This window comes from Schistocerca cancellata, chromosome 9 (assembly GCF_023864275.1).
Source record: "Schistocerca cancellata isolate TAMUIC-IGC-003103 chromosome 9, iqSchCanc2.1, whole genome shotgun sequence".
Classification (NCBI taxonomy): domain Eukaryota; kingdom Metazoa; phylum Arthropoda; class Insecta; order Orthoptera; family Acrididae; genus Schistocerca; species Schistocerca cancellata.
In genome coordinates, this window is record NC_064634.1 from 347,484,672 (window position 1) to 347,511,928 (window position 27,257).

The following is a 27,257-nucleotide window of genomic DNA, read 5'->3' on the forward strand; positions in this document are numbered from 1 at the left end:
ACGGGGTTACTACATTCGCGTCCTTTACGTTACACCCTGAGGATTTTTCGTGTCAAAACAGAGCTGCGGTTGTCTGAAACGTTGTCCTAGGCCACCCATAAAATAATAGCTTGATTCCAACGCCGGGATTCACTGTTGTGACTTCCGTTATAGAGGCGCCTAGGAACTCACTCTGTAAATGATAAATACATTAATAAAAGTTTAATGTTCAAAGGAGTCAAAGGTAATCGGATCACGATAAAAAATTCTTGGACATGTAAAACCTGCAGATACTGCAATGAAAACCCTCAAATGCAGATATTTCTGTGTGGCAACGGTCGAGATGATGAAAAGACCTTTTACAAGTCTGTACGCTCTTCAGTCTGCCAATTGTTCCTGTTTCCAATGCGAGAATTCCTTGCGTTTTTGCCTCACACCTTATATTAAAAAATTTAAAAAAAACTGCCAGTGTCAAGTAATTTCTTAGTTTATGAGATGACACTTAAAATATCTAAAAGAGGGTAAGCTTATCGAACCTCAGTGAGGGGACAATGATCATTGAACTTCTGTGATGCAGTATTAACCATCTTAAAAATACTGAAAATTATTAATTAGTCATTACAGGAGTAAAGAATATGGTTTGTGCTTTAGTAAATAAAGTTTCTTTTGGAAAAATAGCACGCTGTAATGCGAAAATACATCCCATCCACGATGTATAGTAAGAAGCACCCTCACCGACAGATTTCCAGTACAGAGTTCATGACATAGCGGCAGTACACACATTTCTTAAGCTAGGCACTGCTTCTTCCATTGTACGTAATGATAATACAGATTAGATACCGAAGATGTAGCGAACAAAGAAAACATTCTTTTTGCGGATAAAACTTTTGATTAAAAACACGGAAAGTACATTATGTAAACAGCTTTTTACAACGGAGACTACCATAATTAAAGTAAACATTTATCCTCTGGTGTCATGAGAAACTAGTAAAGTAACGAACATAAACTTTGAGGCAGTTTATAATGCATAAAATGTCATGTCGAAAATCTGTGCGGTTTTCTCATCTGATACACTCTGGTATTATAGACAGTTTTTAGTTTAGTTCTTTCAACATTATCACCGAGCGAGGTGGCGCAGTGGTTAGCACACTGGACTCGCATTCGGGAGGACGACGGTTCAATCCCGTCTCCGGCCATCCTGATTTAGGTTTTCCGTGATTTCCCTAAATCGCTTCAGGCAAATGCCGGGATGGTTCCTTTGAAAGGGCACGGCCGATTTCCTTCCCCATCCTTCCCTCACCCGAGCTTGCGCTCCGTCTCTAATGACCTCGTTGTCGACGGGACGTTAAACACTAATCTCCTCCTCCTCCTCCTTTCAACATTATCTTTGGAAATAATTCTCAAGGCTGGTTATTGTTAATCTCTTATTCACTGAAACAACATCGTATTCACGAAGATAATATGTGTGTAACGGTGTTCATTCAGCCACGTGGGACCAAATGAGGAGGTCCTTGAACAAAGAAATTTCGGCATCACTGGATTCACCTAGGGTCAATAAGTACTGCGTGTGACGGTTTAAAGAGACGGAATATCTCCCTTTCAGCGCCCCAAGACGGAGTCAGTGTGAGAAAGTTAGCGTAACGTCCAAGTAGCGTGTATCTGAGGCGAGATATGGACAACAGCTCGGTATTCAGGTGGTCGGTTGTGGAAAACGCCTTAGAGGGCGGGGCGCTTCCCCGTCCCCGAAGCGGCCGCTTTGACGTGCTCGGCCATTCGGCGGAGTTACTGCCTATAACCTTTGGATGATTGAAGTAATGCTGATCACGCTTCCAACGATTAGAGATCGCTTCTCGTGTTGCCATGTAGGCAGGAGACGGAACAGCTCTGAAGCCTAATACGTAAGTTGTGTTAAATAAAATACTTTCTACAAGTTTAGATCGCATAGATCGTCAGGTATCTTGAAATTTTTGGCAACCTTACATAAAAATAAACGAAATACGTTTTACACACAACCGACACATTCAAGATAAACAATACTAGATGTTCAACAGGGTAAAATATAAGGTAATTGAAACAGCATTTTATTGGGTGACTGGTTTCTACAGAATTATACTGTCATCATTGGATCTTATGCTTTTGACTTCTTACAACATACAGGGTGACAATTATTGAACTATATAAAAAAGAACGTTAATTAGTTACAAACTACGATGTGCACACAATTCATTCAACATGTAAACGTCATTACGGATATTAAGTTTTAGGTTATGACATCTTCGATTTTTCTGCCAACATTGGCGATGATATGGCGCAGACGAATAGCGAAATTCTGCATGACCCACTGAAGTGTCGGGACGTCGATGCTCGTGATGAACTCCTGAATGGCTGTTTTCAGCTCAGCAATGGCTCTGGGTTTATTCCTGTACACCTTCTTTTTAATACAGCCGCACAAGAAGGAGTCGCGTATGTTCAGATCCGGAGAATATGGCGGCCAATCGAGGCCCGTGCCAGTGGCCTCTGGGTATCCCAAATCCAGAATGTGGTCCCCAAAGTGCCCCCCCCCCCCCAAGTACATAAACACTCTCTGGCTTCGATGGTGACGACCTCCATCTTGCATGAACCACATCTTGTGGAAATAAGGGTCACTTTGGATAATGGGAATGAAATCACCTTTCAAAACCTTCACGTACCGTTCGGTACTCACCATGTCATCAAGTAATATCGCACCGATTATTCAGTGACTGGACACTGCACACCACACACTCACCCGTTGAGCGTGAAGAGACTACTCGATCGCGAAATGCGGATTGTCAGTCCCCCAACTGCGCCAATTTTGTTTGTTGACGAACCCACCTAGATGAATTTCTTACGGAAGCTTCATCCCTAAAACAAAACATATAGCGGATACTAACTCCCATCATGCCCCACGGCCAACTGTGCAATTTGAATATCCTAGTGCAAACGGTTCAGAAGCTATGACGATCTTACTTGATATAGTTCAATAAGTGTCACCATATATTATCAGTCAGGGTTACAAATCGCTTCACATTTCATATGCACTCCCCACTACCAAGAAGTAAAATATAACCCATGGGCTTCTGTTAGCTATAGAAAGAGTCAAAAACGAGAACACGAGCTTCAGAAAATGACAACTCAAACTTTTCCACACTGCTCCAAATATATTTACTTTCATTTTCTATGTTATACTTGGTACTTGGTGAAGTTTTGTGTGACTGAAGCTGGTAGATAATAGAACTTCTGTCTGTGGTGCAACATTCGCTTAAAATACGCTCTTATTTTCCTATTTCTTACGGACTATAGGGAATGTAATAAGTTTCTTTACGTTGAAATGCCAAAGGTGCGAAACCTCGTAGGATATAAGAAGCATAAGATATTTTTTTAATTTTATTTACTTTTTTTTATTTGCCTGCCACCATATCAGTTGCAAAAAGTGACACAACGAACACTCAGAAGTGTAATCCGTACCTACAGAAAGAAGTAATTTAGTTGCATGTAAACATCGTAAATGAATATACTAAGAGAATAAAAAAAGTCTCATAAATAACAACCACTATCCATCCACATTATGAAGTAATATGAAAGGTCAGCGGAAAAAAACAGGTAGATAACTTCGTTAGAAATTGAATTACCGTACTGTTCGATCTGATGATCAACGCATCTGTTGAAAGACTAAAACTGGAAAAAAGAAAAAACAAACAAGCAAGTCCAGAGCTGTTAGCATTCGAAGTTTTGATTTAAGGGGAGACAACCAGGTACGTCAATATTTGAAGGGAAAGAAGCAGACAACAACCGGTCACGCGAGGTTAGAGCAAACAAAATTCTGATGCATCTCTTCCCTCCGGTAACAAAAGAAGGTGGTGATTTGTACAGACTATGCAAAAAATATATCCCTGCCAAAAGTAGCAAACAAAGATGTTACTTTAAGCGGCAACTTTCAATGTACACGTCCAGTACCTGCGTTCTTGTAACGGTCGTATCCTTCCTTTATGTTTTTTTTTTATGAATGCATTGTGTAAAAGAGCTCAAATAAATTGAGGTCATTTCTTTTTCACTTCATCATTCCTCCCTTGGGCGAGTATCTGCTTCCCCTCCATCCATTACGTAACTTTCAATCAAATTAGTAGCTTGAAGAAGATAAAAATCACATTTTCTGCGCGTGCTCATTCGTACTTGGAGTACCATAAAAAAGTTCTGTTATGGAGCGCAAAGCGACTGATGGAAACACTTGAAGATTTCAAGGAAATGATCGAAGCAACGAAATGTAAGCGATCGCCTTTGACTGTGATCAGTGTTAATCAGGAACTGGAAAACACTGTTGGACTCAAAATGCGCTGCAAAATACCCTCTAGAAACTCTGTTTATTAAGAACATATCATGTGAATTCAGCCATTGCCGTATGCTGAAATATGAAAGGAGTTATCACGGAGGACTGCAAACTGTCATCATAATGACACCATGATAATTTCAACCAATGGAAGGATTGTTTGAACTGTCCATATCTTCTAATAACATTACGTTTAACATCAGAATTCCTTGCTTGTCTAGTGCACAATAGCTTTGCAGTTATCCACTTTCGATGTAATCTAACTTGAACAATTCCGTTGTTTATTGTAGAACTCCTTCCAGTTTCTAAGCTAAAATATAAAGAACTGGAAAACCTGATTAACTTTTTTCCGTCCTGGGGCTGTGAAATTCTTCAGTCACCTAAATATACGTGATGTGAGTACTATCGCTGTATTCATTTAGACCAGATTATCATAGAATTATTGCATCTTTTCTGCTTGACTTACTTGCTTCTTTCCCATTTATTGCACTACATTTTTGGAAATTACTTCATTTTGGAAACACTCCAAAAACAATAAAGCTAGTTCCACATTCGATGCACCCACAATGTTTAATTTAAGTGATAAAAAGTCTTATTTTAACCTTCTTATGCAAGCGAGGATTCTACACTGATTACAATAAGAATGTTTTCTTTTTTATCTCGACGCCTTTAACTGAATTTTACATGCTTGAAATGATATCCTAAAACCTATTTCTTTTTAAATTGCGAGTACATTACAGAATGACATTATTTGCTGCGAAGTTAACGTACGGGAGCGCGAGTATTCTCAGAACGTCGTGCGGCAAAACTCAGCGTTGCTTGCAGTGGTACATGTCGAACAAGTTCCTCAGCCTCCCGCAAGATGGCAGGCAAGTCGATGGCGCCCAGCGGTGACAACGTACCGTTGAACTGGAAATAAGCGAATTTGTTTCGCTCCGGTGCAGGAAGACGAAAAGGATAAAGACGATGCAACGATCCCTGTCGAATGAGGGCGAGGGAAGATCAAGCAATATATATCCAAGTACCAATAAGAAAAGAAATTTACTGTGAATTTCTTCAGTTTCTCGTCGACAAAAGAATGTATTATTTCCGAAGCAACAGACGAAGGTAATCTGTTGTACGCAGATTTCAACTACTTACGTTTCACTGTTGACAAATCAGTTTTGTGACGAGGACGACTATGTACTAACTACACAAACGAGAAGTGTAGGTAAAAAATGTAGTAATTTTTACTTACCTGATAGATGCCAGTTTGTGGAGATAGCATTTTGTCTGAAGAAAACTGTTGAGATAAATTGACGCAGTTCCTGCAGGTAATAATCATTTGCTGCATCATACTACACGTACCGTTCTCGCAATTTGAGAGAAATAGCAAACAATCAAGCGATTGCTGATTACGGTAATTTGCTGAAAGGAATGTCCATTTTACAGGAAACATCGTAACAGACTGCGTACTGTGTCATTAATACTTTACAATGAAACTGCACATTCTTGGAATATACTTTTACTATTACACACACACAAACACACAAGAATATTATACTAGCCTTTCAGGACTGGATTATGTTCCCTAATGTCGTCATCGTGTGGCAGCAAGAATCTATATGAAGACTCTAAAGGCTGGGCGTCTGCTAGCTGATAATATGACACTGAGTATTTTTATCCGTTTTAGCAACATGAATTTTACTTTCAACAAACTCGCACCAATAACGATCAGTAGTTTTATCTAGAGTTGAATAAATACTCAATTACTTAAAATACCGGTACTTATCAGCTGGTTATTAACTTGCATTTGGTCAGCAATACTGTAAGAGCAGAGTGTTCGTCATCCAAAGATGAGCAGCTAAAATCTGTAATGCATGATCTCTTAACTGACAAATCTTTTACACTGTAAGCAGAGAATCACTTTTTGTCTCTTCACGTTGAACGGTATAACCTGACCGTTAAGGAAACCCATACTCTTTCTGTATTTTCTGAACATTTTAAAAGACCAATGTCTCCTATTATGTAATGACTTTTACACAAATTCCCGTAATTCCTTCATATTTCACACTGATGTCTACCACTCTGCAACATATTCCTGCACCTTCCCCTGGTTACTCGTTATTTGCACATATAGATATCTATCAGTGGAGCAGGTAACACGTGATTAGACTTCCTGGACATTTAAGGACATCGGAGTTTGTGCTTTTGGAGGCCTTCTCTGAGGACACTGCACTGAATGCTGTCGCTGAAACTATGCAAATATTTTTTACCAGGGGAGCTGCTTTTCCTGTGCATATATTGACGTCGACCACCGTGGGAACTTCCGACCAAGGTATTAACACGTTGACGCGAGTACATATGAGCCACAAACCAATAACAGCACACTGCCTAGCGAGGCGATAATGTACTGGACTCGTATTTGGGAGGATGCCATTTATAATTAAATATCTTGTGACTAGGGCCTCCCATCGGGTAGACTGTACGCCGGGTGCAAGTCTTTCAATTTGACGCCACTTCAGAGGACGCCAGTCCAAATCCCGGCATAGGATTTATGGTGCCCTGAGTAGCTTAAGACAAATGCTGGGATGGTTCCTTCGGAAGGACGCGGATAATTTATTTCCCCAAGTCGAGGTTTTGCTTTGTCCCTGATGACCTCGTCGTCAACGACACGTTAAACCCAAATCTGCCTTCTGTAACAGCAATGTTTGCAAGGAAATGCTGAAACAAGTGATTCTAGTGGACTGCCGAAGGCACAAAGTAGAAACTTCACAGATTTTGTTGCAGTAACTGACACGAGCGCTTTACACATTTAGAGTAGACAGCATGTGAAAACACCTAGCTTATCGCTACTGTTCGCTCCTGACGGAGCTACCCAAACCGGTAAACTTGGAAATTAGGAGAGACTAACATTTCCTACTTTCACATCGTATAGCGATGGTTTTGATAAATTTGTCACCTATGCTTGGCGCTCAGCCACTGTTACAGACCTGGCAACATCAACATTATGTACGGCCCAGTAGTAGCCAGTGAACGTCGTATTGTGCTGTCGGGCTTTTTAGTGCTTTGTAAAAGTGCGCGGAAAAATTCCTAGTTAATTGTGATTCCTCGAAAAATAATTTTTTTTTGGTCTGAAGCGAAGAAAGTGATAAACAATGTCACTGAACGCTGATTTTGTGAAGTAGTACAATTTTTGTATCCGTAAGTACCAATATTGGAAATGACAATAAGGCATACTTACAAAATGTTTATTCGTTCGTCACTTTCGTATGTCGCTTCTGCTTTCATACTGGCGCTTTCTACAGGACATGAAATGCACGAATACTACCAGAGCGGTGATAGATATCAGAAGCTTGTTTGATATTGGAATGACGGCCAACGCGTAACGGTATTTGCAAGTGACAATCAAAAAAAGTCTCTTTCCTTTTCTGTGTCCTCTTCACAGACGAGCAATGGCTTCTACCTTCATACGAGTGATTTGTATTTTTGATACATCCCAAATGCTGTTATTGAGAACTGATGCGGATTTTGTAGCATTTATAGAAAATAAACGCGTCACTAAGGAAGTTTCACGAAACTGCCTCTCTTCCCGATGAAGTCTGTGTGCTGGGTAGAGCTTGTTTCTCAAACTGGCAGCAGTTCTCTCTGGATGCGATTAGGTAGAGCTTAGCGAATAATTCTGCGCGTCTTCGGTCTCGGAATCGCAGCTGACAGTAGAGTCACACAGTTAAAGCTTTCACGACTGGCTGTCATATTTGCTGGTGAATCTTCCGGCTTGTGTGAGCGTGGTCTATGGAACATTTTCCTTCCCGCCGCGTCTTGCCTACTGGCAGGACGGATGTCGGAGAGTGACGTAAATAACGTGAAATGGGGGCGTGATAGCAGAGATAATCCTTGTCAAAGATAATTTACAACTACCCATTTGTCATCTATGAAAGATAAAATTTATCTATCTGTCTCTGGAACTACTGTCCATGTATCATTAAGTTCGATGGCTCACACTTTTCTGTTAAAACTGTTCAGATACTTACAGTGTGATTAAGGTGCCCCTACCGCTATCGTATTATGCAACCCGAAATTTTATAGTTGGCCTACATAAACCACACGAGAGATTTTCATAATCTGTCGTTCGCTACGTGCAAACTATTAGCCCTACAGAAAAAAAATGAGTAGGACCTTTGAAGTTAACGAAGTTAAATTTTGTATTGTTATGTTTCCGTTGGAGGCCACAGTTTTAGAGTTATTCTAGTAAAACGTACAAAAATTATCTTCAAACGCACCTCCACCCCCCAGCCAGGATTTCCAGTATGCCGTTCGTGGCACTCTCTCATACCACTGCTCAAAAATTTCCGACTACACGAATTATTCGACCTCTTTTACTGCCTACTGATTGAGCTACAGCGCTACTAGCATAGTCGGCTATTTCTAACATTGCTAATTTAAATGTGCCCATGAGGTTGATGAAAGAAACACGACTTTTGTAAATATTGCGCTAAAGCTAATTATGTGGACGATTCTAGGCGAACTTAACCCTTATAAGCACAGTAGTTTTGTAGTCAGAACGCCTTATGAATACAATGATGTAACTGTTCATTTTACAAAATCTTACAAAACTGATAGTTAAAATTTACACAAACGTCAGTTTTTCAAATTGTAAGTGCTCCACTTCGCCGGTGGCTTAATAAGGCCAATCAACGCAGACGAAGAATGGAATACGGTTAAATAACTGGTGCAGCAGCATTATTTCTACAGTGATAGCAGGGAGTGTCATGAACTGTATACTAGAAATCCTGACCGGTGGGAGCTGAGTGTAAGAGTGGGAGTGCATTTGAAGGTCACGTTTGTATATTTTTCTTGAATAACTCGAAAACTAAGGCCTCTAGCGGAAACGTATCCCAATACAAAATTTAACGAGATTAAATTTCGTACAAAAAGGTCCTGTTAATTTTTTCTATAGGGCTAATAATTTTTGCGTAGCGAGTGAGAAAATATGAAAATCTCGCGCGTGGTTTATGAAGGCTAGCTGTAGCACTGTGAATTGGATAAAACGATAGCTGTAGATGCATCTGAATCACCATGTATGTATTTGAATGGCTCCTCTGTCTTCACAAGACACAATACGTTTGTGTCCTCCCTAGAGAATTAAACATCATTGACTGTGGACGATAAGGCGATACTGAAAATAAATATTGCAAAGTTTTAGCGACTCCATTTGACGCAATGTCCTGCAGCTGTACTCCTATTTAAGTTATTTGGCATTTGACAGAGTGTGAGCTGGAGCCGCCCCATCACTCATGCACAAACGGGAACTGTACTGGCATTGTCGACCCCCACTGCGTTGCCAATTTGGCTGCACAAAGCATTATGCCTGGCAGCTCGCAAGCAGTACATTTTTCTTGGCGTGAAAATTTCAGCTATGTCCAGGCAAAATACTAACCATTACTCCGGCCGTAACTGAAATTAAGAGCTGTTTTTTACGTAGTTATACACGTACGTAAATTTCAGAAATTTTAAGTGATTTTTGTAGGGATACAGTCTTTGATCTTCAAACTTCTTACGAGTTATATATTGAGACAATTGCGAAAACACGCAGTTTTCCGGAACTTATAAAAAAGCAAACACAAAGCGAAATGAAACTTTGAAATGATCCGTTGCTGAGCAAAGTATTTTGGCATTCAACGAAAAAAAAAAATAGTTCAACGAGTTCAGTAGTTTTCATGATATGACATGATAAATTTAAAACTGTTTCGTGTGGGGAAACAGTATATTCCATTCAGAAAAATTACCATACCTTCGGCCCTAAATAAATCATGGCAGATTTTTGAAACGCTTAGAGATACTTTACAGATCGGTACCATACGCGGATTTCAGATTTTTCGTGATAGCGGTGGAAAATAGAGACTTTAAAGCGATTTTGTAAAATTTTTGTCTTAAAACCCTCAAGAGATGCGGATAAATTAATTTTTGATCAACTGTCGGTTCCGATCTTTTGATCACCTTCGTGTGGTTAAAACAGCCTTCCTACTGTGACATCACATGGAATAAAAACCATTCCGCGTCACTGGCTTTTATTTGACGCCACAGTCATAATGTTGGCAGGAAAGGCTGAAGTAAATAATTGTATGATACCTGAAGATGAACAGACTAGCGAAACTGTTGGTATATATGGAATTATTTTATCACCAGCTCTTGGTGGATTTGAAAAATGACCATTTTGAAATATTTACTAGCGTAGGGTCAGGACTACGTCGCGACCTCTGATCCTGAACGTCAACTGCCTCCTAATTTAAATCGGACTATAAGGATCACATCGAAGCCTAGCAGCTTTCAGAACGCTTCTTGACGAAACCTACACACCTTCCGTACTTGAGACGTGTCGGAGCACACTGAACTGGGGTCTGTTCGCTGAGGCTCGCCGGCGTACTTACCGGAGACGGCGACCAGAGCTGCGAGCCCGCAGACGGCAGACGGAGGAGGAGACTTACCTCAGAGGAGGTGAGGTAGCAGAGGCGCGAGTCTGTGCTCTCGATGGAGGCCTGCTGCACGATGCCGTAGCGGCTCTCGCGGTCGCTCATGTAGTCGGAGCGCAGGCTGTCCTGCCGGTCGAAGATGTTCCTGCAACACCACGCCAGCAGGTCACGGCCCGGCCTCAGGTGCTCAGCAGCTACCCTTCAGTATTATTCCCAGTTTTTCCTATGTGGAACACACGACACGAGGTTCCCCAGCACATCGCTTGGGAGGGGGCAGGGTGGGCAGACCTCTTCCCTCTTACAATGTCTTCACAAACCGAACTCAAATCCTGCCCCCTCCCCCTCCCACTTCACCCTCCCCCAACACACATACAACAGTTTAGTACGCCCGGTCCAGTCCGTGATTAACATCCGTCACTTATCAACTCTTTCCCCTTCAGCAGCCATCCACTGACAGGAAAAATTCCAATTTGCGTCGCGGTCCGAAGCCCACGTTAAATACACTACTGGCCATTAAAATTGCTACCCCAACAAGAAATGCAGATGATAAACGGGTATTTATTGGACAAATATATTATACAGAACTGACATGTGATTACATTTTCACGCAATTTGGGTGCATAGATCCTGAGAAATCAGTACCCAGAACAACCACCTCTGGCCGTAATAACGGCCTTGATACGCCTGGGCATTGAGGATGGCGTGTACAGGTACAGCTGCCCATGCGGCTTCAACACGATACCACAGTTCATCAAGAGTAGTGACTGGTGTATTGTAACGAGGCAGTTGCTCGGCCACCATTGACCAGACGTTTTCAATTGGTGAGAGATCTGGAGGATTGTGCTAGCCAGGGCAGCAGTCGAACATTTTCTGTATCCAGAAAGGCCAGTACAGGACCTGCAACATACGGCCGTGCATTATCCTGCTGAAATGTAGGGTTTCGCAGGGATCGAATGAAGGGTAGAGCCACGGGCCGTAACACATCTGAAATGTAATGTCCACTGTTCAAAGTGCCGTCAGTGTGAACAAGAGGTGACCGAGACGTTTAACCAATGGCACCCCATACCGTCACACCGGGTGATACGTCAAGTATGCCGATGACGAATACACGCTTCCAATGTGCGTTACTGCGATGTCGCCAAACACGGACGCGACCATCATGATGCTGTAAACAGAACCTGGAGTCATCCGAAAAGATGACGTTTTGCCATTCGTGCACCCAGGTTCGTCGTTGAGTACACCATCGCAGGCGCTCCTGTCTGTGATGCAGCGTCAAGGGTAACCGCAGCCATGGTCTCCGAGCTGATAGTCCATGCCGCTGCAAACGTCGTCGAACTATTCGTGCAGGTGGTTTTTGTCTTGCAAACGTCCCCATGTGTTGACTCAGGGATCGAGACGTGGCTGCACGATCCGTTACAGTCATGCGGATAAGATGCCTGTCATCTCGACTGCTAGTGATACGAGGCCGTTGGGATCCAGCACGGCGTTCCGTATTACCCTCCTGAACCCACCGATTCCATATTCTGCTAACAGTCATTGGATCTCGACCAACGTGAGCAGTAATGTCTCGATACGATAAACCGCAATCGCAATAGGCTACAATCCGACCTTTATCAAAGGCGGAAACATGATGGTACGCATTTCTCCTCCTTACACGAGGCATCACAACAACGTTTCACCAGGCAACGCCGGTCAACTGCTGTTTGTGTATGAGAAATCTGTTGGAAACATTCCTCATGTCAGCACGTTGTAGGTGTCGCCACCGGCGCCAACCTTAAGTGAATGCTCTAAAAAGCTAATCACTTGCATATCACAGCATCTTCTTCCTGTTGGTCAATTTCGCGTCTGTAGCACGTCATCTTCGTGGTGTGCCAATTTTAATGGCCAGTAGTGTACTAATCTCAATTTATCACAATTAGACAGTTTCTAAGATCGGAGGAAAGCCCCGGAATACCACCACCAACAGGGCTGTGTCTAGCAAAGAGCCGCTGTGTTCAAACCAGCCTGCGTGTTGACGAAAGCTTTACTTTTACCAAAACTGGACCTACTTGTTAATAAGGAGTGATCCGCGAACATTATTTCTCTAAAATACGCTTATTTCCTGTCATTCGGTCGCTGCTTTATCTTCTCCTGATTACTGATTTCAGGCAATGTCACACATTCTTAGCTCATTGGTACTTACACATCAACCCGTCTTACAGACTACAACAAGTTTCAGTGTCATGTACACTAGGTTTATATGAATGATAAGAGGGTCGACGGCACCTGAGACTACTAACCAGGAGACAAAATAGCTACTGTACGACTGAAAATAAGTGTATTTACTTCCACCACTTTAAATAAAACTGAAAAATGTAATGGATATTTAATAGTAGCAAATATAATATATATGAAATTATCAACCTCGATTGCAGTAATGAAACCAACCTTTACCTAGGTTTCAGCCCAAATAATTGAGCCTTCTTCAGAAGATATACCTGAATCTATAATTTGTCTAAGAGGGCATGGTGTAGAAATAAAACTAAAACAGCCTGAATTTCTAGACCATGCCCTCTTAGACAAATTAGAGATTCAGGTATATCTTCTGAAGAAGGCTCAATTATTTGGGCTGAAACCTAGGTAAAGGTTGGTTTCATTAGCGCAATGGAGTCCGATAGTTTCTTATATATTAGATTATCACTACTGCTGACTGTGCTGGAATGTTGAAAGTACAAAAAAGTAGCAAATATATCCAAAAACCATTTCTCATGGAATATCAAAAGTATTTTGACATTCACGGTGAAACTACTACGAATGCCAAAACTACCCCCCTCCTCCCCCCCTCCTCACCCATTCTCGTTTCCACGGTCAGATCCTGGTTATGCACTTCGGGAATATTGATACCTGTACACTGCATTACTCAAATAGTTTCTTCTCATCGGGTATGGAGGGAGTGAGGGGTGATGGAGTGGCCATTCTCTCTTATTGTTGTTAGTAGGAGGATGCAGGATGTGTTCACTACGTCTCAATGGCTACACGAGTGTCGCACCAGATCTCATAACGATAAATGTCGCTTTTTACTGAAATATGGATATTATTTTGCCCGCGGCTTCTGCGATATTTTGGAACCTATGTCATATGGAAAAGAAAACTGTGGCTCTGTTAGATGACTGTCAATTTGCTTTTCGGGAAGGTAAAGGCAACAGAGGCAGTCCTGATGCTGCAATTGGTAATGGAAGCAAGGCGTAAGAAAATCATGTTACATTAATAGGCTTCGTAAACCCAGAAAAAGTATTCAACAAGGTAAAACGTTGCAAGACGTTCGAAATTCTGAGAAAAATAGAAGAAATCTGTAGGAAAGCATAGATAATCTCTTACATGTTTGTCTGGTAACTCCTCCAAAAGCCCTGGATCGATTTCAACCAAATTTGGCACAAAAACAACAGGCCTCAGGCGTATCAGCTCTGTGGCGTTCATATAATTTCCCAGCTCCTATAGGAGCAGAGATACGGGCAAATACATGTTTATTTCCCAGTCCCTGCATGACAGGCGTGTTGTGTGAGAATGGTATCGGCCTGTTGTGTCGACTTGCTTTGCAATGCGGCCTATATGAAGGGCTTATTTCAACAGTGGTACAAGTCCATTTTGTTCATTCTGAGATACAGAGTCCTAAAGTTAAATGAGTGCCGAAAAATCTACAGTTGAAAAATGTTCAATTGTGTGTGAAATCTTATGGGACTTAACTGCTAAGATCATCAGTCCCTACGCTTACACACTACTTAATCTAAATCATTCTAAGGACAAACACACACACCCATGCCCGAGGGAGGCCGGGACCAGCCGCACAGTCCATGACTGCAGCGCCTCAGACCGCTCGGCTAATCCCACGCGGCCTCTGCAGTTGAGGTACAATAAATATTCAAATATATATACTTGAGTATTTCTGGTATCTCAACTGCAGACATTTAAGCGCTCATTTAACTTTACTACTCTGTATCTCAGAATGAACAAAAATGGACTTGTACCACTATAGATATAAGCCCTTCATATGTCAGGAGCAAATTTTCATGCCCCCGATACATCCTGCCCCGCATGACAGGCATGTTGTGGGAGTAAGATTGCCCTGCTTCTTTTAACTGTATGGCAGGGGCTACACGTGCCACTGAGAGTAGCTGGGGAAAGGATGCGACGGATGGAGGAGGAGATGGACAAAGCGAGATGGAGGAGGAAATAGACGGATAGGAAAGGAGATCTGGACGCATAAGGCAGGTGGAAGGTATAGAGGGCTAATAGACAGGTAGAAATTGAAGCAGGGAGGCGTAGATGGAAAGAGAGATTGGGAGGAAATATGGTCACAAAGAGGGGGTGGGATATGGTCAGATATGGGGAATGGAGCAACTGGACAAAGATAGTGGGAGGAGGTGATGAACAGACAAGGGAGTGGAGAGGAGGAGATAGACAGATAGAGGTGGTGTATTAGGCTTTCATCTAAATTCTTCAATGTATACATCGAAGAAAGAATGACGGAAATAAAAGAAACGTTCAATTGTAGGATTAAAATTCTAGGTGAACTAATATCAATGATAAGATTTGCTGAAGACATTGTTATCGACAGTGAAAGCAAGGAAGCATTATTTATTTATTTATTTATTTATTTATTTATTAAGTGCAAAATTATAGACCTGTTATCTGATGTTTTAAAACAGGTCGTATGTATTACAGTTTTCGTTTGTCATCTTTTTTTAGTTTTTTGTTTTGTTTTTAACTACCACATTTTACAAAGAGTAATATGTTCTAAAACAACTGTAATTTAACGTTGAAATATAAATAAAATTTTGTTGTTTTAAGAAGAATATAAAAAGATGATAGAATAGAGGAGACATCCGTTAGTGCCATCACCGATTGTGACTGGCGGTGAATACCTCGGAATTATTTCTTCAAGCTTCTGACCGCCAGTCACAACAGAAAAGTTTGATTAGTACTAGAGAAATAGCAAAATAATACTTCTAATCCTATGCATTAACATAACGTGCTTATAGGTGTAGAAGATTTGATGCCTCCTTTGCTGGATCGCAAGCACCTTACGTCTGGTCTTCCCCTCCTGTTGTTCTTCAGTGTCACTGTTTTCGCTGTCACTGTGAGTGTCGCTGTCCACCCTCTGGAGATTGGTGTTACGTTACGTATAGGAATGTCTGTTATTTCGTCCCCGTAGATATTCTTCACGTGCTGTTTTTGAATTACGGCTTGTCAATGCATTTAGTTATGGTCATTGCCCTTCGTCTCTTTTTGCTGTATGGATATGTATGTCTGTTTCTGTGTAGTCTAAGTGCAGCGTACGTCCGTCACAGAAGAAGACAGGGTGATCTCTGGAACCTTCTTCCCCGCATCTGCACGAAGGTGTCCGTCTTAGACTCACGCGGTTTAAGTGCGTGGGATAAGGTCCGTGGCCGGTTGAGAAATGTACCATAGCGCGGCTGCGATCGGTATGTTTCATTCTCAACCGAACCTTACGTAAGGGAGGAAGTCGTGCAGTCTTCGTCCCTTATCACTTACATCCCACTCACCTTGCCATGTATCCAAACGTCAGCTTTTAATGTGGCGTGTCGTCTGTATCCGTACATCAGTTATTGTGTGTACCTTATCCTGTCTCCCGATCTTTAGCCAGTACTTTGAAGCTCTGTATTTGATCGTGATATCTATGCGGCAAGCATTGCAGGACATTGTGAATGAAATGAACCGTCTGCTGAGCACAGAATATGGACTGAGGGTGAGGCGGAAGAGAATGTAATTAGGTGTAGCAGAAATACGCTTACCGATAAGCTTTACATCAAAATTGGGGGTAGCGAAGAAGACAAACTTAAGGAACTGTGCTGCCATGGAAGCAAAAAACCCACACAGACGAAGCAAGGAGGAAATAAAAAGCTAATTAGCACAGGCAGAGAGGGAATTCGTGGACTATGTAGGTGTGCTAGTTTGAAACATTAGCCTTAATCTTTGAGCATAGCACTGTATGGTAGTGAATCATGGACTGTGGGACAGTCAGAAAAAGAAGAGAGTCGAAGCGATTCAGACACTATGCTTTAGACGAACGTTGAAAACTGAGATAAGGAATTGAGAAATTCTGCAAAGAATCGAAGAAGAAAAGCACATATGGAAAACACCGACAATAAGAAGAGATAGGATGATGGGACATCCTCTGAAACATCCGGCAGTAGGTTCCATGGTACTAGAGGGAAGTGCAGAGGGTAAAAACTTTAGAGGAACACTGAGATTGGATCACATCCAACAAATACTTCAAAAGTTATGGAGCATGCGCTATTGTAAGATGAAGGAATTCGTGAGAGGCTGTATGTAAACAGTAAAATCCTGAGGATTTAGAAAAAGATCATACACACAAACACACCGGACACGAGAGAATGGGGAAATGGCTCCATTATGTTCTTCCAGAATACGGAATAATTCAAAATTAACTCTGTGAGAAATACAGGAAACCATTCTGAGAAATTCCCACACTGTCCTTTTCGTTTAAGAAATTTTAGTTTCAAAATTACTTTCAGTTTTTTTTTGGTTTTAAGAAGATTTTCAGTTACAAAATTAGAAATAAAGTAGGCAAGAGTAATCTGAAGATACGAATCCTGTCCTTAGACGATCGTGGTCGTTTATCTCTTATTGCACCTCCGGCAGTGTTTTGCTAATGTGAATAATTCCTTCCTGCATCGTGTTCCGAAGTTCACTTTGAATTGTAGGTCTTCATATAACTGTCTGAGTAAGTCAGTTCAAAGGTCAGAAAGAAGATAGGGCATTACACCCCTCGTAGGTCGATACCACAGTGGTACTGAAAGCAACTTTTGGTTTCGAACGAGCTACCTCCGAATGAAGGGCGATTCTGTCAGCGTGCATTGGTTGCAAACGCCGGAACAGAAATACACTTTCCCTTTGGGAAATGTGAGCGTACTCTTAAGTGTATCTGTTAAATGCAGATGCCCGGAGTTTCTAGCGTCTACCTTATGTCGTTGATGTCTTCTAAGAAGTTTTTGGAGCCAAGAAAGTCCTTCAACTGCTGCTGCTGTTTCAGAAAAATCGTGCCCTATCTGTAGTAAACAGACACTAGAGCTAGGACGAGAAAAACCAGTAGACGAAACCATGGGACGAGAGGGAACACCAATAACTCAGTGCTTTTAGGAGCTGAAAAAGTCTTCCAGCTGCTGCTTCTGCTGTTTTCGAAAACTCATGGCGTAATTGGAGTAAACAGGCACTACAGCTAGGAAGAGAACAGCCAGCAGACGTGCCGATGGGAGGACAGAGAACCCCAATAGCTCAATGGCCGTGTGGTTCCGTAATAATATATTAAAAGGTGCTGGGCATAAGAATGTCCATTAAGAGTTAGTGGTCCTCAGTGTGCATAGGTGATGCAATATGATCCTTCCACATGCCGTCTACAGGCAGCAAAGATAGTGTGTCTTAAGTTTCTCCAATGCGACCCAGTTGGACACGGGTGCTGGGTGGCACCCGTCTGATCACCCGCAGGCAGATGCAACTACCTGCCAGGCAGCTCTATTGTACGCATACTGCACATGTGTGAACCACTTAGCCATGGCAGTAGAGTTGTGTACGCTACTGGTACATCAAGTGTTTGCTCACACCAGTTCGTTCTGCTAAAATGCTCCCGTCTGTCCATGACTCGGCCATCAGGTTGAAGGAAGCCTGTCTGATGTCGAAAGTAGAGAGAAACCAGCTAAATTAGATATAATCAAATAAAAGCAGTGAGCCATGGCAGCTCGTACTGTAAGTGGTTCTCCACTATTAGTTACCCAGCAATGGCATCAGCGGAATTCCTTGAGAAGGCACTACCAGTCCAACTGCGAGCCTTTTGCAGCACTCGTCGCATGGGCTGGAAGTCACTCTGATATGGCTTTCAGACTGGAGCGGATGGGCAAAGTATTGCCTGCCGCAAGGCCCGTGCGCCCAGGCTCTGCAGATTTGCAAGAGGAAGCATTCGTGTTGGCAGGACGCTATTCTGCAAAAATATGTGACAGTCTGAGGGCAAGCTGAATGGATGGTGATCATGTTTGGCCTGTGGGTGCCTCATTGACGCAGTTATCAGCGCCCACGCAATTTCCCAATATTTTTACTGTACAGGCCATTTTCCCGAACGATGATGAAATGATAAGGACAACACAAACACCCAGTCCCTGGGCGGAGAAAATCCCTAACCAGCTGTTAGTCGAACCCAGGACCCTATGATCTAGAGATAGCAACGCTAACCTCTAGACCACGAGCTGTATACAGAGGTTGGATGGATTGAGTAACTTGCTGCGGCAGACACCATTGCATGGGTAGGCTGCCATCCTCAGGGTCACGTTTCTGGTCATTTGCTTCCGTTTCTGCATTCTGCAAATTGTGTCTCTTGTCACTCACCTGGACCAGCTTTATTTGGATTGTCAATCTTCGTCAATTGCTGCAACGACTGTCTCTGATACTGTATTAGGTGTTTGTCTTGCTCATAGTTACAGCAGACACCAGTAAATGTGGATTAATTGAGGACTATTCTGTGTTTTGGAGCTTTAAAACAGACTAACTATACCTTCTGTTTTCCTAAGGTAGGAAATCGTTATTTCACTAATTTTGTAGGATGTTTTGGAGATTAACAAGCTGATTAACTTTATCTTGTGTTTTAAACTGCTCAAAATTGTAATGCAATGAATTTTTCTGGCTGTTTCCCGTGGGTTAATCCATCTATTGATTATATTAGTTAAGATACGGCAGTTTTATTAATGTTTGCTGATGTTTTATTAATTTTTAGGTACTTTTGCTGTTTAAGACTTCATGAAAGTGTTCGCTCTGTTGATGTTGTGTGAAAATTGTTACGGTAGGTTTTAATCGTGGGAACGTAGAGTCAGGAAGAGTGTACTTCCAGTTTTGGTGACTGAGGCGGTCTCTTGGCTCTATGGATTATTCTTCTTGTTGTAAAAGGATTTTGGTGTGTCTTCATACGTTGTGTATTTTTGGTAAGGCTTCGACAACGTTTAGTTTTTTTTTTTTTTTTTTTTTTTGATTAATGTAGTGGTGGCCTCAGCAGATAAAATTCTCGTTTCTTTTGGGGAATAATTTTTTTTTTTTTTTGGCCTGTGTACTTCCACATCCAGCTCTTCGCCCATAAGTTTCAAGTACACTATGTGCACATCCCTCAGACTATTGCGAAGAGAAAATTAGTGTTGTTATTGTGTTAAAAAATTGTATTTTGCGACATGCGCCTCTTGCCGCTGCCCAGCTGGCCGCGCTTGCGCGGATTTACTGCTCGAGAGTTTCTCTGGCAGCTTTGGCAGTGTGTGGCCAAAAGCAGTGCCACAATGAAATTTCCTGCATTGGCGCAACAAAGCGGGAGGACAGCCTGCAGCAAGATGAGGAACTGACAACAGCATTAGCAGGTCAACACTGGGACTGTTGTGGAAGTGTGTTGAAATCTTAGGACGTATTGCTGGGGGCCATGCATTGCTGCAACAGCCATGTTTGACTGATGGGCAGGCTGGGCCTGGAGGTGCTGGAGTTAGGAGAAGGGAGTCTACTGTATGGAGAAGTAAAGGAAATCGGCGCAGTGGCCACTACGGAACTGGATGACAGACCTATTGTGTGTTACCAGGGGCTGGGGATTGGTGCGACAGCCAGCGTTGTCTGTCGGTGCACTGACCCTGGATGTACTGGTCAGTGGTACGGAGTACATGCAACGCAAATGCTTGAGCTACTGCCAGAGGCCACTATGTCTAACACCTGAGAAGTGTGGGTCGGTAGTGGTCCTTGTGTGGTGGGACTGCCCACATTTGTTTGGGTATGGTGAGGCACAACCAAGTAGTCACTGCAGGCTGCCGTTTGGGGGCAGCCGCAGTTCGTTGGCGGCTAGCGACCAAGATGGAAAGAGGAACAGTCTGAAACTTGGAATGCCGTGGGGCCAGGCAGCGTGTAGAGGCACAACAGTCAGTGCAGGGTGTGGTCAAGATGTGTGTGGAGAATGTGCTGTGTGTAGAGAAGAAAGTTGTAACCACAGGTAGAAATAAAGAATAGTGGAGATTAGTTACTGCTGTACTGTACACAGCATTAAGGTTGTGCTTTTATCACCCACATCGATCGGTGGGCAGCTGACAGATTGACAGGGGAAGGCTATTGTGTCGTGGGTACTGAACACAGTGGAGACAGTCACAGGCTGTTTTCTGTGTTACGTTTTCTGTTTACACTAAGGGCATATTTCAACGATTTTACATAGTCTTAAGACCTGTGTATGCTGCTGTCCATTACCAGCATATTAGACAGACTTGTGCAGTCGTCTTTTAAAAAGTACTATGAGCAGCTGGTGCAGTTTCTTAATAGCAGCGGTAGGTCTTATTGTACTTTTTTCATTTAGTATACAGTGTCATTCTGGATGATTATAAAGACACTACATTATCATATTGTGAATATTATGAAGTCTCTCTGTTCTTGATTGGTACCAACTTGTATGTCACTATGGAAGCATAAGATCCGAATTTGAATATACTGTACTTGCTTAGGATAAGTTTTTTTATTATTTTCTGCCATGTGGTCATTTTTTAGTAAGAATTATTTTGGATCAGAATTCTTTTTATTTGGTATAAATGGTAGGCATTTCTACACATGTCATTTGTGCATTGTAAGATAATACACTTTCTTAATAAGTTCTAATTCTAAAATAAGCCCATGCTTGAACAATACCCAGCCCAAACTCTACTCGCTCCAAATGCTGCACTACAATTGGTGGCAGAGCGTGGTTGCTGGTGTGGTACTACAGCCTTAGCGTTAGCTTGTTGAGAAACTGTGTGTTGCTTTCCTTTGTGGCGTTGCAGATATGACTGCTAGTGAGATGGCAACCGCAGTACGTATATGAAAGAAGGAGTTGACTTTTGAAATATTTTTGCTACCAGCACTGAGGCGAGGTATCCCAGCAACTTCCAAAGGTGATGGGCGAGCCACTGCAGTTGACAGTTGGGGAGCAGATGGATGAAACTGACAACAATCAGTTGGCTCTCATGGAAATAGAACTGATACTTTAGATTTTTGAACGTGAGACACTTTCACTTGTGCCACTGGGTGGATTACAAGTTAGGGCTACGCTTATGTAAATAGGGTTATTGATTTGTTGTTTTTGGTGAAGGAACTAGGAGTTAGGAAGGCATTAAATCATTTACATGCGTGGGCACGTCCCGGTAGACATTGTTATTCATGAATTATTGTCTTTGTAATCCCTGCACAATAGCAGGATGGATTTGTGTGTCGTTCCTGGGGAGGAGATTAATAAAAGTGTGCAGGTGGAAGAACTGGAACCAGAAGATAGTATATGGGAAATTTTTTTGGCTTGGTGTCCCACTTTCCCAGGGAAAGTGCGCAGCAGGCAGTGAGGGCTTTGTTGGCAGACAATGGTGGGACGTGTTCTTCTGCACTTAAGATACAAGGTCTTATTCCTTTTCTGAATTTCTCTGTATGGGCATAGCTGAAGCTGTTTGACAAGTTGCTGCACTTGATGATGACAAAGAAGTGCTACACACAAGGTTCCAACTCAGATTAGTGTTCGGTTACCTTGTTTCTGTTAGTGCATTAGTGGCAGTCACTGTGTCTGAAGTTCTTGGGGTGCTTGAAACTCAGATTGTATTTTGTAATGATTGTCTAAGAGGGTAGTATGTGTCATGAAATTAAATTTTGTGAAACGCTTCTCTTCCCGCTGGTCCAGATGATAGTGCTCGCGTGGATTAAGCCCGTCTCATATGGTGTAAGATTTGGTGTAAGCTTACTTGCCAGTTTGAGTGACAGCTTCCTTCCTGGCTCTGTCATCTACGGGCTGCTGCCCTGCAGAGATCTGTGCATGTTTTCCGTGATAACTCCAGTGCTAGTTTCCTTGTAAGTTCTTGAAAGGTTCCCCAAATGCTCCTTGCACTGGCCAATCACTAATCCAGTTTGGCATCAGACGTCCCAGCCTGTAGGGCAGGACCGTTCACACAACGCCAGATAACCCTTGGGACAAAACAGAATGCCATGTGCCGCCAGCTAATCTGCAATATTTCTCAAACAACTGTAAAGAAACAACTGAGCAAAAAATCTGATTCTTGCACACATTATAGCTTTATTCGTAAGCTTCACAATAGACTGCCTTTCGTTTTATTAAGGAACATATTTATTGTGATAGTTCGAGATTAGGAAAAGTATTGTAAGAAATTTTTAAAGTTTGAAGTGAAAAATGGGAGTCGCTGTGAATTTGCGTTTGGTGTATATTAGCTCATATGGTGCTGTGAATGAAATGGGGCTAGCATACTGAATCATTCTTTAAACTTGCAGGATATTGCTATCTGTATCCAATCTTGAGAAAATGGTATATACCTAAACCACTACATCCTGAATGAGCACGCCAGCAAAAAAGCCCGAACGAAATATTCATAAATGTCTTGTATCTCGTATACGGTTTGAGATATCAAAACAAGATATTGGCAAATGATAGCAAGCAAATTGGAGACAGTTTTTCTACATGATTAATATGCCAAACATCCATATCTACCATGATATTCAAGCAACTACAGACTTTTTCAAGGAAATAACGTAATTCTTAAGGGCTAACACAGATGATGAAATGAGACTTATTTTGGGTTTTGCAACAATATAAATAAAGAACATAGACATTTATCTTTGTACTGAGAATTATCTTTTTTATATGCTACTGACCTGTCTTGACCTCAGTTGCAAATTTATTATTAAACTGTTTCAGGATTCTGTCGCAGTTTCAACTGTATTAGGATGTTAGTGAGATGAATATTTGCAAACCCTGTTATGTTTAGCCAAATCTTGTTTCGGTATTTCAAACCATTTATGAGACACAAGAGATTTATGAGTATTTCACTCTGGCTTTTTCACTGGTGCGAGTATTTTGCATGTAGTATTTTACATACAATCAGTTTTCTCGAGATGGAGACAGATAGCGATATCCTCCCAAGTTTACAGAATAATTCAATATGTTAGCTAAATTTCATCCACTGTCATGTAGAATCTAACATGCACCAAAAGCAAATTCATAGCGACCTATATTTTTCAATGCATAACTTTCGAATATCTTGCACTATTTTAATCTCGCAATATCACGATAACTATGACCTTTAAGAAAATAATAGGCAGTTCGTTATAAAGCTAACGAATGAAGATGTAAGATGGGCGAGAATCAAAGTTTTTACCGAATAGTGTCTCTACAATCGTTTGAAAAATATTGAAGAACGACCAGTTTGCTCGCCTTGCCGTTCATGCAGTCTAGCGAGTCTGCTCGCTCCAGCACCGAATGTTACACTGTGTGAAAGGTTTAGCATGTGAGGTAACTGTTGCCCCTCCCTGCTAGCAGGCAGTCAAGTGGGCCATCTAGCAAACTTATGTAGAGCGTTACTACATGTCAGAAGGCCTTCAGGGACTCGGGAGCCTCGCAAGAGGGTGTATTTGGTGGCAGATGGTCAGTAGTAGCAGAGCAACACACAGGCTTGCTGCATTGGCACGAGAGCCGAAGGGCAGTCTGCGGTACGACGAGAAACTGACAACAGCATCTGGAGGCCAGGGCCGAAGCTGCTGTGGAAGTGGTTTACAGTCGTGTGGCTCACTGCCAGGGCCACGCTTTGCCAGTGTGGCCGAGGCTGACTGATGGGGAGCCTGAGGCTGCGCGTCTTGGATCAGGAGAAGTGAGTCTGCAGTATGGAGAATTACCATCGATATCCTCGGGAGATCAGCATCATGGGCGCTGGAGAAGCGGCTGACAGTCCCCTGGTGCGTTACTGGGAACCAGGCACTGGCGTCACGGCTGCGGTTACTGTCGACATGGATATGCCAGTTCGCGGGGTAGAGTACACACAGCGACAACACTTGACTGGCCAGAATCTCTAGCAGCTGACAAGTGTGTGGCGGCAGTGGGCCTCGTATGGGGCACTGACGACATTCGTTTGGGGTACAAAGCGCTGGGCCCAAGTAGTTACGGTGGGCCACAGTTTGGTGATCAGAGCAGATGGCAGCTGTTCGTTGGCTGCCAGGAACCGAGATGGAGAGAGGAACGGTCTGGAACGTGGATTTCCGCAGGGCCAGGAAGCGTGTGGATCACTATGATCAATGCAAGGCGTTGAGTGCCGTGTGGCTGGGCAGTGTACGGAGTCACAACAGTGAATGTAGTGTATGGCCAAGCTGTACGTAGACATCGCCCACTTGGAGAGCTAATGGTGTCTTTTTCTGGTGTTCAGTAGATGATGCGACCAAAGCCAAAGACGGGGAACTGTAACCTGTATTGTACAGAGCACGAAGGCTGTGCTTTTATTACCTACGATGAGGAACTTGGTGCGCAGTTGACAGGTTGAAGTCACTGTGCGGCAGGTACTGAGCGCAGTGGAGACATTCAGAGGGTGGTATTGTGTTTTCGAACATGAAGTAACTGTTACAGCTTGTGAAATATATACATTGCGACAGAGTGGTGTGAGGCCATAAGAGGAGTGTTATCTACATTGTGTTTTGTATTCATGCTGAAACTGTGTTTCAATCATCGTACATAGTTATAAATTTTTGTGTCACTTTCTTACATTAGCACGATTCCAAAATCCACTTGTGCACTTCTAAAGGGCTCTTCCCTGGTGTATCAGTTAGCACTAGAGAGAAATCTCTTTTTCACACCCTGTCTCCCGCTCATATCCTTTTGCGTGCGGACCCAGGTTTCAGGTCTGAAACCTGAATTCCGCCGCAGCAGGATATGAGCAGGATTCTGGTTGCAGAAATGAGATTTCTCCGTAACTTTAATGGGTGCACCAGAGATCACTTCAGAAATGAAGACATTAGAAATGAATTACAAGTTGATGCATTTCACAAGTAAATAGATCTAAAGGGAACAGGTGATCGGAATAATTAAATAGATTGTATGAAATTTGACATCCAAAACAAATTCTTGACTGCAAATGGCTCTGAGCACTATGGGACTCAACATCTTAGGTCATAAGTCCCCTAGAACTTAGAACTACTTAAACCTAACTAACCTAAGGACATCACACACACCCATGCCCGAGGCAGGATTCGAACCTGCGACCGTAGCAGTCCCGCGGTTCCGGACTGCAGCGCCAGAACCGCTAGACCACCGCGGCCGGCGGCTCTTGACTGCAAACGTGGGGAAAAAAAGACAAAGGGAAAGAGTATGGAAGACATAGCTGCATCTTGATGATCGGAATAAGCTAAATCAGCTAATCCATGAAGAAACAAGTAAAAGACAATTCCAATTGACCTCCTCTGAGTGGAGCATCATCACATGAGCGTGCGTTACCCAATTCGGCTACAAGGGCGGACTCCCATACCACAAGCAATGACATTATCAAACGAACGTATTGAGGTGTCGGTTAGATTAGCGCAAAGCTGCCATCTGAGAAGCCTGTGCGAAAAGTTTTGACTAATAAACAATGAATAGCAGGTAGAGTATCGAGCATGGATGTTGTATCCTACATTTGGTGACTGCCTTCGGTAAAACAAGTGCGCTACAACGATCTCGCTACAAATGTAAAGTACATGACAGACTAGTAGAATTCCGGATTGGAACGAGAAGAAAACTCTTAATCATTCTTTTACTATTACATTATCTGTGTGGCAGTATGCATAGCAGTGAATGGAAAATGTTACTGACCAATCATTATATAAAATTTCACTTTCACCCTCCTCTAGGAAGACTTAATATTAATTTACTTTGATACCATTTTTCTGTCTCATATTTAGAAAGGTAAAATACGTAACTACAGAACTAATGAATTGTACCTACGTAAAGCCGTTAGTAAATGTTTTTAAGATAAAGGATCGCCTCTAACATACACCTCCGACGGTAACGGAAATAATACAACAAATAATGAACCAATCAAAATTCACATCACCCTCAAACCAAACGCTCACTTGCTAATTTTTTTCTTGGAAAATACGGTAGGCCTTTAGACCTTCATATTTACAAGTGGCAAAATTTTCATATATATCGATTTTTCGGTAATTGGTCTGAAAGACATATATTCTGACGATGTATTACAGACTCAATATCGACGTTTTCGGTATACGATTTTTGATATACACGGTAAACCAGAGGTCCAACGACAATATTTCGGAAGTTGTTCAGTGATATTTTCTGAATATGTTGTTACAAGAAGCTCGTAGCCTCCGTTGGTTAGCTATAGGATAATGCTATAATTATGATTTATTCGGCATTTTACCGCAATTACCTTTGTTATAGTGACAATACCTTCGAAAAAGTGAAAATTTCACATACCCACTTACCAAAACGAATCACACAAGGCAAAGTAATGTAAAAACCGTCCGAAGCAAAAGTACTGTGATCTGGTTGACGTCCGCGCCCTAGTAAAAAGTTGTTTCCCCGCCACACCACTGCTGTCAGTGAAACTACACACGAGGAGCATATCGACCTACGCGTGATCAGTAAACCGTTCAATAGTGCTTTGAACTAATTTGCAGCT

At 42.3% G+C, this 27,257-nt stretch overlaps 1 protein-coding gene across 1 annotated transcript in view; it reads right to left on the minus strand.

Annotated features, from left to right (window-relative positions):
- Positions 1–7,000: 7,000 nt before the first annotated feature.
- Positions 7,001–27,257, minus strand: part of LOC126101405 (protein still life, isoform SIF type 1-like) — a 276,203-nt gene continuing 255,946 nt past the window's right edge. Inside the window, exon 11 of the mRNA XM_049912068.1 lies at positions 7,001–10,921. Within this exon, the coding sequence (XP_049768025.1) occupies positions 10,624–10,921 (298 nt within the window). The 3' untranslated portion in view covers positions 7,001–10,623. The remainder of the gene's footprint in view (positions 10,922–27,257) is intronic.